At 40.6% G+C, this 11569-nt stretch overlaps 1 protein-coding gene across 1 annotated transcript in view; it reads left to right on the forward strand.

The window, feature by feature from the left end:
* LOC106959376 (E3 SUMO-protein ligase PIAS1-like) overlaps positions 1 to 11569 on the forward strand; it is a 69673-nt gene that overhangs the window by 43325 nt on the left and 14779 nt on the right. The window contains exons 3-8 of the mRNA XM_015051927.1: positions 7772 to 7856; positions 7948 to 8086; positions 8175 to 8309; positions 8762 to 8867; positions 10403 to 10476; positions 10704 to 10864. Of these exons, the coding sequence (XP_014907413.1) occupies positions 7772 to 7856; positions 7948 to 8086; positions 8175 to 8309; positions 8762 to 8867; positions 10403 to 10476; positions 10704 to 10864 (700 nt within the window). The remainder of the gene's footprint in view (positions 1 to 7771; positions 7857 to 7947; positions 8087 to 8174; positions 8310 to 8761; positions 8868 to 10402; positions 10477 to 10703; positions 10865 to 11569) is intronic.

Here is an 11569-nt window from a genome sequence, read left to right on the forward strand (position 1 = left end):
AAAAAGGAGAAAAACCCCCGCCCCCTTCCCCCATTTTCTTAAAAATTTTAAAAATTTTTGTTTTTTTCCAAAAAAAAAAAAAAAAAAAAAAAAAAATGGAAATGAGTAAAACCAAGCCACATCTTCTATTAGTATGACAGGCTGCCTTTAGAGAGAGGTTATTACTGCTAATGAAATAAGATTTATTTTATTAAGACACTTTTTTTTTTTTTTTCTGCGGCTCTTCTCTCCTGCTGATTGGCTGATGCCAAGCTTTAGTTTCACCCTTCAGTCGTATCGGCTATTTTATTGTGAAATAACTTGTCAGAATGTAATTATCAGCTCGCTTCCATCAAAGCAGCACAGTGCAGCTGTATCGGTTTTGAATTATTGAATCATAAACTCAAATATGAGGCCTGGCCTTCCACATGAGATTTCACACTTAAAGTTCACACAGTAGATCTAATCAAACGCAGCACATTGATCATTTCCCTGGTCCGTCGTAACAATAGCAGGATGTGACCGTGGGGCATCTCGTTTTGTGCTTCCGCTGCTAACAAAAGAATGAAATCCAGGGTTTCTAGGTGGTATTAAAAAGTCTAGAGTTGTAATTTTTAAAGGTTATTAAGGCAACAGAGCCCTTTATTTACAGAATTCATAAGGTTCAGGCTTGAATCCTTATTCCATTACCTTGTATATGAAAGTAAGAATCTCTGAGAAGTGTAGAGGAATTTATTTAGTGAGCCATTTTACATATATATAGCTGTTCGAAACAGTTTCAAAAGACAAAGCTAAACTTTTATTTGACTCTTTGGCTGTGGATGATTGAGATGCTTCTTTTATGAATATTTAGGAGAAAAAAATAAAGCTACAGAAGATCAAAAAACATGCTTTAAGGAATTTAGTATTTAGTGTAAGATAACACAGTCCAGCTTTTACACATATTTCACAGCTTTGTTTATTGGGGTGGGAATATAAAAATATAATTAAGATACAATGACGCAGTTGCATAAATGTGTGCACACACCCTTAAACTCATACTTTGCTGAATCAGCTTTTTGTTTTAATTTGTGCATTTTGCTAATAGTCTGTCAGCATACCAGATCTTAACCTGGTCATATTTTCTTCCCACTCTGCCTTGCAAAATATCTCTTACATCTCTTGTCCACACAAAGATTTCAGGAGTTTGTTGTAATCACATGCAGACTGAAGAACGTTAGCAACAATTGCCATAAAGTTCTTCAGTGTTGCTGTCGGCCTCCCTCACTAATTTGCTTCTAGTCCTTTCATCAGTTTCAGAGAAACGTTTGGTATTTGTAATCTGTACGTTTTCCCATATTTTCTCCAATTATTGATGACTGTTTTGTTTTTTCCCTGTGCTACAGTTAATCGATGAGAACGTGTGTTCATCTGGGTCTGTCAGATTAAAAGCATCTTCTGAAAATAACTTGTTAGCAAGTATTAGGCATAAACTTTTCATTAAATCCATATTTCTGTTTTGTTTTGTTTTTTATTTGTCTGATATGATCTTCTACAGAGCCCCCGAGGGAGATTTTTTTTTTTTTTTTTGCATTATCTCACAATAAATGGTGAAACTGAATTAAAAGGACCAGTAAACTATTTGTGTCACATTAATCATCTAGTTCAAAGCTGCTTCAGCTAAAAGATTTGTTTGTGTTTCAGTTGAGTCACATTAAAGGTGGAGAAAAGTTTTTAGATCAAAGAAACCTGTGTGTGCAGCTTTGTTATATAATTTGTTTAGGCCGTCATGGTGGGTATTTCTGTCTCCTATACACAGCCCTTTGACCACTCCGCTGTGTGCGAAAGCACAAGCCGATATTTACCGGTCTCGTACTCTGACCTCTGTGTGACCCTCCTCCAGCTAAAATTTTCATTTCGTTGTCAACAACTCCGCCTTCTCGCAGCAAATGAACATCAACAAAAAGAGCCTTGGCTGCACTCAACTATAAACAGCTTGCTGTGAATGGCCTCCATCTCTCTGAGCCTATTAAACCTGCATTATTCTGTCTGAGTTGGTTCATCATCAGCTCCGCGAGTTATTTGATCAGACTCATTCGACCCTTTTTAAAATCGTAAACATTTGCAGCTCCGCTCCTTTCGTTCGTCTGCTGCAAAAAGTATTTTCCTCCTAGAGATTCATTTAAGCTTTTTTTTTTTTTTTTTTTTTTGTAGGATAAAATTATGTCCATGTGGATTTTTATTTATTTTTTTTATATAAAGCCATGGCCTAAAGGCGATTTGAAATGCCTTCTGCGTTTGGTAATGGAGATTGCAGAGCAAGCTGACTGCCCAGACACCTTAAATGCCAGCCTTAGTGGCCCTAAATGAGCCTTGTCAGTTTTTCTTTCTTTACAACATCCATATGCAGATAATGAAGGTAATTACTGCTGTCAGAGGGGCAGCAAAGTAACATTTGTGGAACAATTTTTAGTTGTCATTGTGTTGAAGTGTGGGCGAAACATCCAGATCTGACCTTTTGTTGCGGATCCTTTCCGGCGTCAGAATTTCGCTTTTGACTGACACAAGAAAGAATTTCTGGCTTTGTTCTGCTGCTGAATGTTGTTTTATCTTGTGTTGGTGCACAATGCCTGGCAGGCTTTTTGTGTGTTTGTGCCTGTGGTGCAGAAGGAAAAAAAAAAAAAAGTAGCAAAGCCACTAACAAGTTAATAAACTCCAGCTGGGCTTTGTTGTGCTGAAGACGGGCTATACGGTGGAGCACATTCTCTGAAGTTTAGCTCATGCAATTTCTCTTAAAGGCAGAATGAAATCAGCAGCTCAGACTTTCTGGGCTTGTGCTTCTTGCGTTTTTAGAAAGCTCATTTGTTTCAAAAACATGCGCCGCGGTAGCCACAAGCTAGCAAACAGCTCGCTCCTTTTTATTTTTATTTTTTTCTCACAGAGGAGAGTTGGATAGTTCACATGAGAAGTTGTACAGTGAACGAGAAAGTTACAAAAAAAATGTGACCAAGCTTTTGTAAACACAAAAAAGTTATGCAAACGCCACATCTTATCAGTTGGTTTGGACACGTTTATAAGGGACAGACCTCTGCTGAGATCTCGTGCGCAGGCTCTCACCGTAAACCTTTAAAAGTTTGAATGCTCGGGATCCGGTCAATAAATTGTTCACTGATATGTGGAAAATCCAACTAGAGCACTTCACTTTCAAACACGCCTTACAGAGGCTAGCAAACTGATTGTGCAGCATAAAGCATCAGTGCTGCGGTCGGTCCGCCACGGGCCCAACGCTGTGATAAGAACGTCACTGCTGTACGGACCAGAGTCGGGTTTGTTGGCTGCTTTAAGTCTGCCATCTCAAGTCTGGTGTGAGCCAAACCAGTGGAACTCTGAACCACCTGGAAATGTCATTAAAACATTTTAGGGAGCATTCACAGTCCACTTTAATCGAAGTCTGCTCTGTTTGTCTAGAAAGCCGCTTTGGTAGCGGCGCAGCTTTGTCCAACCAGATTGGTATGCTCTTAAAAATGCGGCGTGAGAGCGATCCAGAGCAAATCGAACCTGAACGCAGGCAACAACAATAATAAAAAAATAAAAAACACCGAGGCACAGCAAGAATGAAACAACCAGATTCTTGCTGGAATAACACAGAACCACCAACTCATTTATTATTATTTTTTCCTCCTGTTTATGATAATCGTTTGTCACATTACGTGTGGGTCCATACTGTTTCCAGAACAATCCGCAATGTTCGCGACTCGATCCATTTAGACCGTTGGGTTGTTTTAGTATCACCAGGTGGTGTTAATGAACGCTGTGTGAGACGGTGTGTGTGACTCTATTTGCAGCGCTGCTCATAAATAATCAGCTACGATTAGAGAGAGCATTGATACTCACTGATTTTAAAAACATTTCATAAAATGGTCTCCAGGTAGATGCAAAAAGAAAAACTGATGGTTTTCTGCTGGAAATTATTATTATTATTATTATTATTATTTTTATTTATTTTATTTTATTTTATTTTTTTGCAGAAGCTGGTAATAGCCAGCTTCTGCAAAACAAAAAAACAAAAATAAAATAAAAACACAGAGAATCAAGAATCAGGTTTCTTTATCCGTAGATGTTCCACACAATAAGTTAGAGATAAATAACAGAATAAACGTCTGATCCTCTGTCCTGAGTGATTACATATGCTGATGTAATCTAAAGTTGTGTTATTGTCAGCCCAGGAGTGTACTACTTAATATGCTGATTATTAGTGCCATTAAGCAAAAACAAGTAACTACGTTATGCTTAGTTGTTAACTTCATCACTAAGTGAAGAAAATGAGAGATTTGGAGGAAATGACTTCCATTTGGTAACAATAAAGTGAAGGTTCGGTGGATTAGGAGGTACAAAGCGATATCTCTGCCTCTGTCCTAGGTTACATTCATCCTAATCATTATTTAAAATCTGGAGCAAATAAGGAATTTAAAAAACCAAAATCTAGATCCCAGAGCTGGTGCTGATTTACAGGAGCAACACCTGAACTGAACTGGGGAAAGGAAACAGGTCATTAATAATGAGCCAGGGTGGAAATTGTCTCTGTTGTCTGATGTTACTGTTTGTCTGCTGCTGAACACCTGATGCCGCGCTTCAATTTAGAGGCTGGCTTCCTGATCCGAGCTCAGCTGAATCTGCCGATCCAGGTTTTTGAGGAATTTGATTCAAATATTTTCCGGCCCTGCGAAAGTACGGAAAAACGAAACAGAGGAAGGAAAGTTATTTGTGCATCACGTGAAACAATGTTTTTTGTTTTTGTTTTTTTTTTTTTTTAATGGATCCTGGGTTTCCATGAGATGCCGAGGTTATCCCCGTGGACACAATATAAAAAATCTTTGCTTTTTTGTGCAGCTTAATGTTAGGCGCAGTTTGTTGCTGCTGCTGCTGAGCGAAACGACGACGACAGAAAAATGCACTCACCGCATCAAAGTGTCTCTTCGGCCCGGTTATCAGTCCGAAGGATGACTGATTTTAAACTCCGCTGTCCCCTCGCTACTTTCCATCATCCTGTGTGGTTATCCCTGTCATCCTCCTGTAAACAGCATTCTTCATTAATGAGCTTCACTGCAGCTGGGAGGCAGATTTTGTTGTTTTTGGACTCTAAAAGCCTCCCTTTTTTTCTGGTGTTTATGCAGAACTAAGTTAACTGGACGCCGAGACTAGTTCGTATTTACCTGAGAAAGATGATCCTGCCCTCTAACGGCAAATAGAGCGCTTATAATTTCTCCTTTTAAGGAAGCGTGCACTGTCATGGGGACCTTGAGTTTCAGAGAATAGGGGATAAATGTGACAGATCCTATTTCAGTGTAAATAACGGGGGCAGAAAGAGCAGCTTTGTGATTCCAATTCACAGTTTTTAATGCATCTATTATTTCCTCCTCATCAAGTTGATCAAACATTTTGTTTTACATCTTAAATAAACCGTTGTCTTAAGTTTTGTCTGGAGATGAAGGAGTCCATCTTAGATCTCCTGGCCAGGCACACTGAAACACTAGCAAAAAAAAAACAAAAAAAAAAAAACATCCACTACCACAGACAAGAAGGTGAGTTTCAGAGTGATTGGAGAGTGAGAGAGAGAGGAGGGGAGAGAGAGCACTTTCTATTTATAACCTGTGTGCCCGGAGAGGATAGGAGAGGAGAGAGACTGTTGTTCGAAAGCTCACTCACGCTCCGTGTTTGTTCTGCAGCACACAGGCTGCAGCTCAGAGGACGCAGCGACATGGATGTAAAGTTAAACGCGTCGCACCCGAACGATAAGGAGTGGGAGGCGAGATGGGTCATTGCTGAGAAAATTAGTCGCATTTTGAATGGCTGACGGTAGGAGGAACAGGATTGGTCTGTTAAATCCTCCACAGGAACTATAGCTCTCAGCCCCCTCAACGCCTACATGGAAATAAATTACCGGCTTGGACCTAATCCTGCTGAGAGTTTGTGTTTGTGTACGCGGCCGTGCAGTTTCACATGCTCCGGACTGAGTTTCCAGAATCATGCGAAGGGTTCGAGTTTAATAAAGTCTACTCAAAAAAAAAAAAAAAAGTTAAATAGTAGTAGCAAAAACAAAAATCAAAAGTCATTGTTTTAATTCATGCAGTGTATTGAAAATAATGCAGAGATTACAAGTTTTCCCAGGTTTTTTTTTTTTTTTCTCCAGAAAAGAAACTCACAGTTTCTAAAACGGTACTTCTAAACAAAAAACATTTTTTTGTTAAAATACACACAAAGGCACAATTAATTCTCATCCAGAACAGTGTGAAATTCAGCTCCACTCTGTTGAGACTCATTTTTGAGATTACAGGAAGAAGGTCATCGGTCCAAATCCCAGCCAGAGTCTTCCTCTCTTTCCAGCATCTTTCCTGAGATCTCTCTGGACACCCCGGCGTCCTCATTAAAACATTCACATTATGTTTACTTGCCTCTCTGAGTAATAATAAAAAAAAAAACATACCGTTTTAAAAATACCACATGCTGCAGCTTTAATAATGCTGTTTAAGATGCAATTATTTAAAACGAGTGCTGACGTGTTGGTGAGTAATAACTGTAATTTTTTTGCACCTTTGGACAGATCAGCCTCAGCTTGCTTGCATTCTGCTGCATGCTCCATATTCTTAATGCCCCAAGCTGTGAGGCTGTTTTTTTTTTTTTTTTTTTTTTTTTTGGTTTTTTTTGTGGCTGAAAATATTTTGGCATATCTTCTAAAAATCTGTCATATGAGGGGAACCCAGAGTGTCTCCGTAGTTATTTATGAGCTGTATTTTATACCGAAGCGCCTCATATTAGCTCCTTTTCTCTCTAAGTCATCCACCTATAAAGACCCAAAACATCCCGGCCCAAGCCAGGATGCTCATGCTTTCTCTATAATGCACCGGTTTATCCACAAGACAATCATCAGGCATCTGAAAGGAAGTGTAAGGAAGCAGGACCCAGATGACTAAGCAGCTCATGAAAAGCCTCTGTGAGACAATTATTCCAAACCTTTTTACCTTTGAGGAAGTTTTATGTCCAGACAAATCTCCTACAGTCCCTGGGAAGCAAAAGAAGTGCTCAGAGAAGTAAAATACGGCCATTGCAGCTCAGCTTTGCAAATATATTTAAATACAGAGCACCTCTTTGTCTCTCGCTAACCTCCCACACTAACTTATTCTCTAACTTTGCAAACCTGCTGGCTGGGGTTAGGAGCTCCGGTTATTTCCACCACTTGTGGGTGGGTCTATAAATAGAGCAGGTTTTTATTCTCACCTCAGTGTGAGGTCTCCCTCTGACATCCAGCCGCTCGTTAGCAGGTCTTTCCACTGCAGATGAGATCAACCGCATAATGATTTTCTTCAAGAATGAAAATCTCGGCGCCCTGCTGTGCGCAGACGTCTTCGCTCTCCCTTTGCTTTTTATTTTTTAGCACTATGGCTTACTGTTGCTATTCACTCTCAGTTTTGGTTTCATGAGCAGAGGGAGTCACAGATTGAGGTCATCGATCAAGCAGAATTTTATCAGCAAATGTAAAATCAGGATGTTTGGAAACGGTGAAAGAAAACACGGTTTTAAAAAAACAATGTGTGGTCTGTAAGACAATACGTGACGTGGCTTTGTTATTGAATATTATTTCAAATTTAAACTTTACTTAAGCTTTCATACCTGATCTTGACCTACCCAACCCATCAAATTGACACTTTTTTTTTTTTTTTAGTTATATTCCCTTTGTACTTAAAGTTAAAGTGAAGTTGAGTTTTGATACTTCCACCTCTAGTAACCCCTCCCTTCTGTCTTTGTTTCTCCGCAGCGTCAGACAACAGCCAGCGGTTTCAGGAGACGTGTTTCGCCTTCGCGTTAACGCCGCAGCAGGTCCAGCAGATCAGCAGCTCCATGTCAGTACAGCGTTGATTATTGCGCCGCCGTTGAGTAATAACCCACAACATGTCAGGTTGCGCTGATGACAGTCGTCGCCTTTCCTCACAGGGACATCTCGGGGACCAAATGTGACTTCTCAGTTCAGGTTCAGCTCCGGTTCTGCCTGTCGGAGACAAGCTGTCCTCAGGAAGACCACTTCCCTCCCAACCTCTGTGTCAAAGTCAACGGGAAGCCATGCAACCTGCCGGTGAGGAGCCCTGGCCGACTCGGCGTCTGCAGACGTCAACATTCAGCGAGATTCACCGCGAGTCTCGTGTGTCTTTTCTGGTTTTCAGGGTTATCTCCCTCCAACCAAAAACGGCGTCGAGCCCAAGCGGCCGAGCCGGCCAATCAACATTACCTCACTTGTCAGATTGTCCACCACGATCCCAAACACCATCGTGGTATCGTGGACTGCAGAGATCGGAAGGGTAGGAGTTAAACCCGTCTGTCCTTTCTCAGTGCCTCGGACCGAGTTTTTCAAAGTGTTCCCCTCTGCTGTCATCGTTTGTTTGTTTTTAGAAATATTCATCCTTTCTCTAAGCAGGGCTGTAAAGTTTAAAATCGCATTCACACGTTTGTCACGTTTCAAATTATTCGGCCAACGGGAACTCAGTCCGTTCATTGAGGCATTTCACAGTTTGATTTTAGAAGCTTAAAATTCAGCTGAATTTTAACTTTTCAAATTGCATGTTAGAAATTAACAAGTAATTCTTAACATGTAAAAATTACACGTTAATTTTTAAAATCCAAGTTTTACTTAAACTAGGATTAAGTAAAACGAATCCTGAAAATACATCAACTTTTGCAACACTGAGTTGAAAATCATCTCTTTTTGACTTTTACTGGCTGTGACCGATGTTGTCTTACTTTGTGTGTGCAGAGTTACTCCATGGCGGTTTACTTGGTGAAGCAGCAGTCCTCCACGGTGCTGCTACAGAGACTGCGGGCGAAAGGCATCAGAAACCCAGACCACTCCAGAGCGCTCAGTAAGAACCGCCAGCCTCCCTCTTCACAGATGAACTGATCCGATAAGCTGGAATGCTTTAGGGCTGAAACTGTTCTGATTAAAATCTGTCCTCGGCTCTGGAGGGGGGAAAAAAAAAAAGAAAAAAGAAAAATTTGCTAATGATCTAATCTCCACGTTGAATCAAAAGTACTAAAAAGACTAAATGGGAGCTGGGAGGTTTTTTTTTCCACCGTATTAAAGGAGATTTAAGCAGAAATGTACTCGCATGAGCTGCTGTTCAACTCTTTCTGCCATATGATTTTACGTATGGGACGATTTTAATTAGCTGCGAACTCGGATACATCTTACATTTCCTCTGACTGCTTACAGATCTGTTTCTGATCCAATACTTTGCTAAAAGCGGTGGGAAATCGCATGCAAACCTTGTAGCTTTCTTTTCTCTTACAACTCCTGGCCTTCCCTCCGTCTTAGGAAATCTGCATTTCATCATTAAGGATCCAGCGCCAAATAGGTCAGGCACAAGAAGAGCGACTGAAGGACACAACGCCTGCTGCTGGGAATAAATAAAACGGTTAATTTAGGGGTGGAGAGACCTGTTCAATTCAATTTAGTTTTGGAAATACTTGATTATCTCGTAGGGAAACTAAATGTTGTAACTCATTTCATGTCTTGTTGCGTCATGCCAGTCTCGCAGCACGCATCCACGGTTACGCATCACAACAGCTATAGTAAGAACAAAAATCCTGTCAGCCACACAGCATAAAAAAAAAGCTAGAGGAAATACTTGTCCTAAAATATAAAGACTCAAAATATATGCCAACAAATGTTTACAAAAACAAGAAATGAGGCAGAACTTATCAAAGCTTCTCCAGCTCGGTGCCGCCCTGAGTGGCGCGATTCTACAACCAGAATATAATCAGATTATTGTAGTTTTTATGTTTTATTATATTTTCATTCAAGCAAATTTGTTTTTTGTTTTTTTGTTTTTTGTTGCTGAATGTGCACCTTAAAAACTTTAAAATCAATCATGAAATCTTTCTACGTCTAAAACCCTGAGGGACTTTAACAGGTAGGCCATGGAGATATACTGTTAAATTTATACATTTCTAAACAAATTCTGGATATCGGCTTGAATTTTGAGTTTAACTCTTAGCTCTTAAGTTATGTAGCTATAATTATTAAAGTTTTTTTTCCAACTTTACACGTATTTATTCAAAAAGTGTTGACACGGGTTCAGACGAATAATTAGTCGCATAAAGAAGTGACTCGAGCGTCACAGCAATAAGTCTGACTTATTGCTGTGTGGGTTAAAACTAATGGAAAACATCCTGGGTCCAAAGTAAGGTTTGCTGCTTTTCCTCCAGCCTGATGGTAACTAAGAGTCTCAAAATGTACCTGGAGGTTGCGGTGCAGCGTGACGAGCTCCTGAACTCGTTCACGGCGCCGGCCCGGTGTCTTGACAGTGACTGAGCGAGCACATCTGGAAGGAGAGCTCCATCCATCTGTTTCTCGCTGACTCATGCGGCGCCGTTGTCCTTTTCCTCTCCCCTGCAGTCAAAGAGAAGCTCACAGCGGACCCTGACAGTGAAATAGCCACAACCAGCCTGCGTGTGTCCCTGCTCTGCCCGGTAACCACCTCTCCTGCTCCTCATACGCTTAATCTTGTGTCAAAAAAAAAAAATTATAATAATCTAGTCCAGCCAACATGTTGCTCAACCTGCCGTATGTCTGCATACATCCTGCGTTGTCATATGGTTTTGGCATGTTTATGGTACTCGGGAGTGTAATTCACCCTTAATCCGTGCTGCGTGTTTCCTCTGTGGCTTCGCCGCCCGTCGGCGCGCTCGCGGTGCAGCTGGGGAAGATGCGGCTGATGATCCCGTGCAGGGCGCTGACCTGCTCCCATCTGCAGTGCTTCGACGCCACGCTTTACATCCAGATGAATGAGAAGAAGCCCACCTGGGTCTGTCCTGTCTGTGACAAGAAGGCCCCGTATGAGCATCTCATCATCGACGGGTAAGTCAGACAAAGACACAAGCAGCCTCCTGGTTTTATGAAGGAGATGTGATCATCAACTCTCTGAAGTATTCTTTTATTTTTCCAAACTTTGCTTCCTGAAATCTTCTAGTAAATACAGCTTTTTGAATCTGTTTCAAAAAAAGTGTTTTAACTTAGACTTTGACTGCTTTTCTCCTATCTTCATGCAGTTCTTACAGAAAATCTTTATGCACGAAGCTTTTAGTGCAAAGGATTCAGTGCAGAAGATAAGAAAGACAAAGTAGGTGGTGATAAAATGCTTCAGTACACAACGGATAAACTGATGTTGGAAAAGGGCTAAAAGGCCTTTATTTTACATTTTTCTTCTGGGTAAACCTTGTCAAGGTCTGTGTCTGTTGTAGCTGAGCTCAACAAGCTTCTCTCCACCAATCAGCAAAGTCACAAGTCCACCAAGAAAAAAAGAAGCATTTTTCAAAGGAAAACCTTTTAAAAACAGCAACATTTTAAAAGCTATAAAACCAAGGGAAAGACAGAGACACAGAAGCTGGAGAGTTGAATTTAGTGCAGAGGAGGAGTATTCGTCAGAGCAGACCCTGATGAAGACCCAGTTGGATCTTTACGTGACTTCACATGTTTATGGTTGCAAATGGTTGAAAAGGAACGTTGGAGTGTAGGAAATGCTAGATTTTATATCAGATTATGTAAAAGTTAGATTTTTCCATA

The sequence above is a fragment of the Poecilia latipinna genome, unplaced genomic scaffold (genome assembly GCF_001443285.1).
Source record: "Poecilia latipinna isolate Pla-1442-1.1 unplaced genomic scaffold, P_latipinna-1.0 Scaffold1074, whole genome shotgun sequence".
Classification (NCBI taxonomy): Eukaryota; Metazoa; Chordata; class Actinopteri; order Cyprinodontiformes; family Poeciliidae; genus Poecilia; species Poecilia latipinna.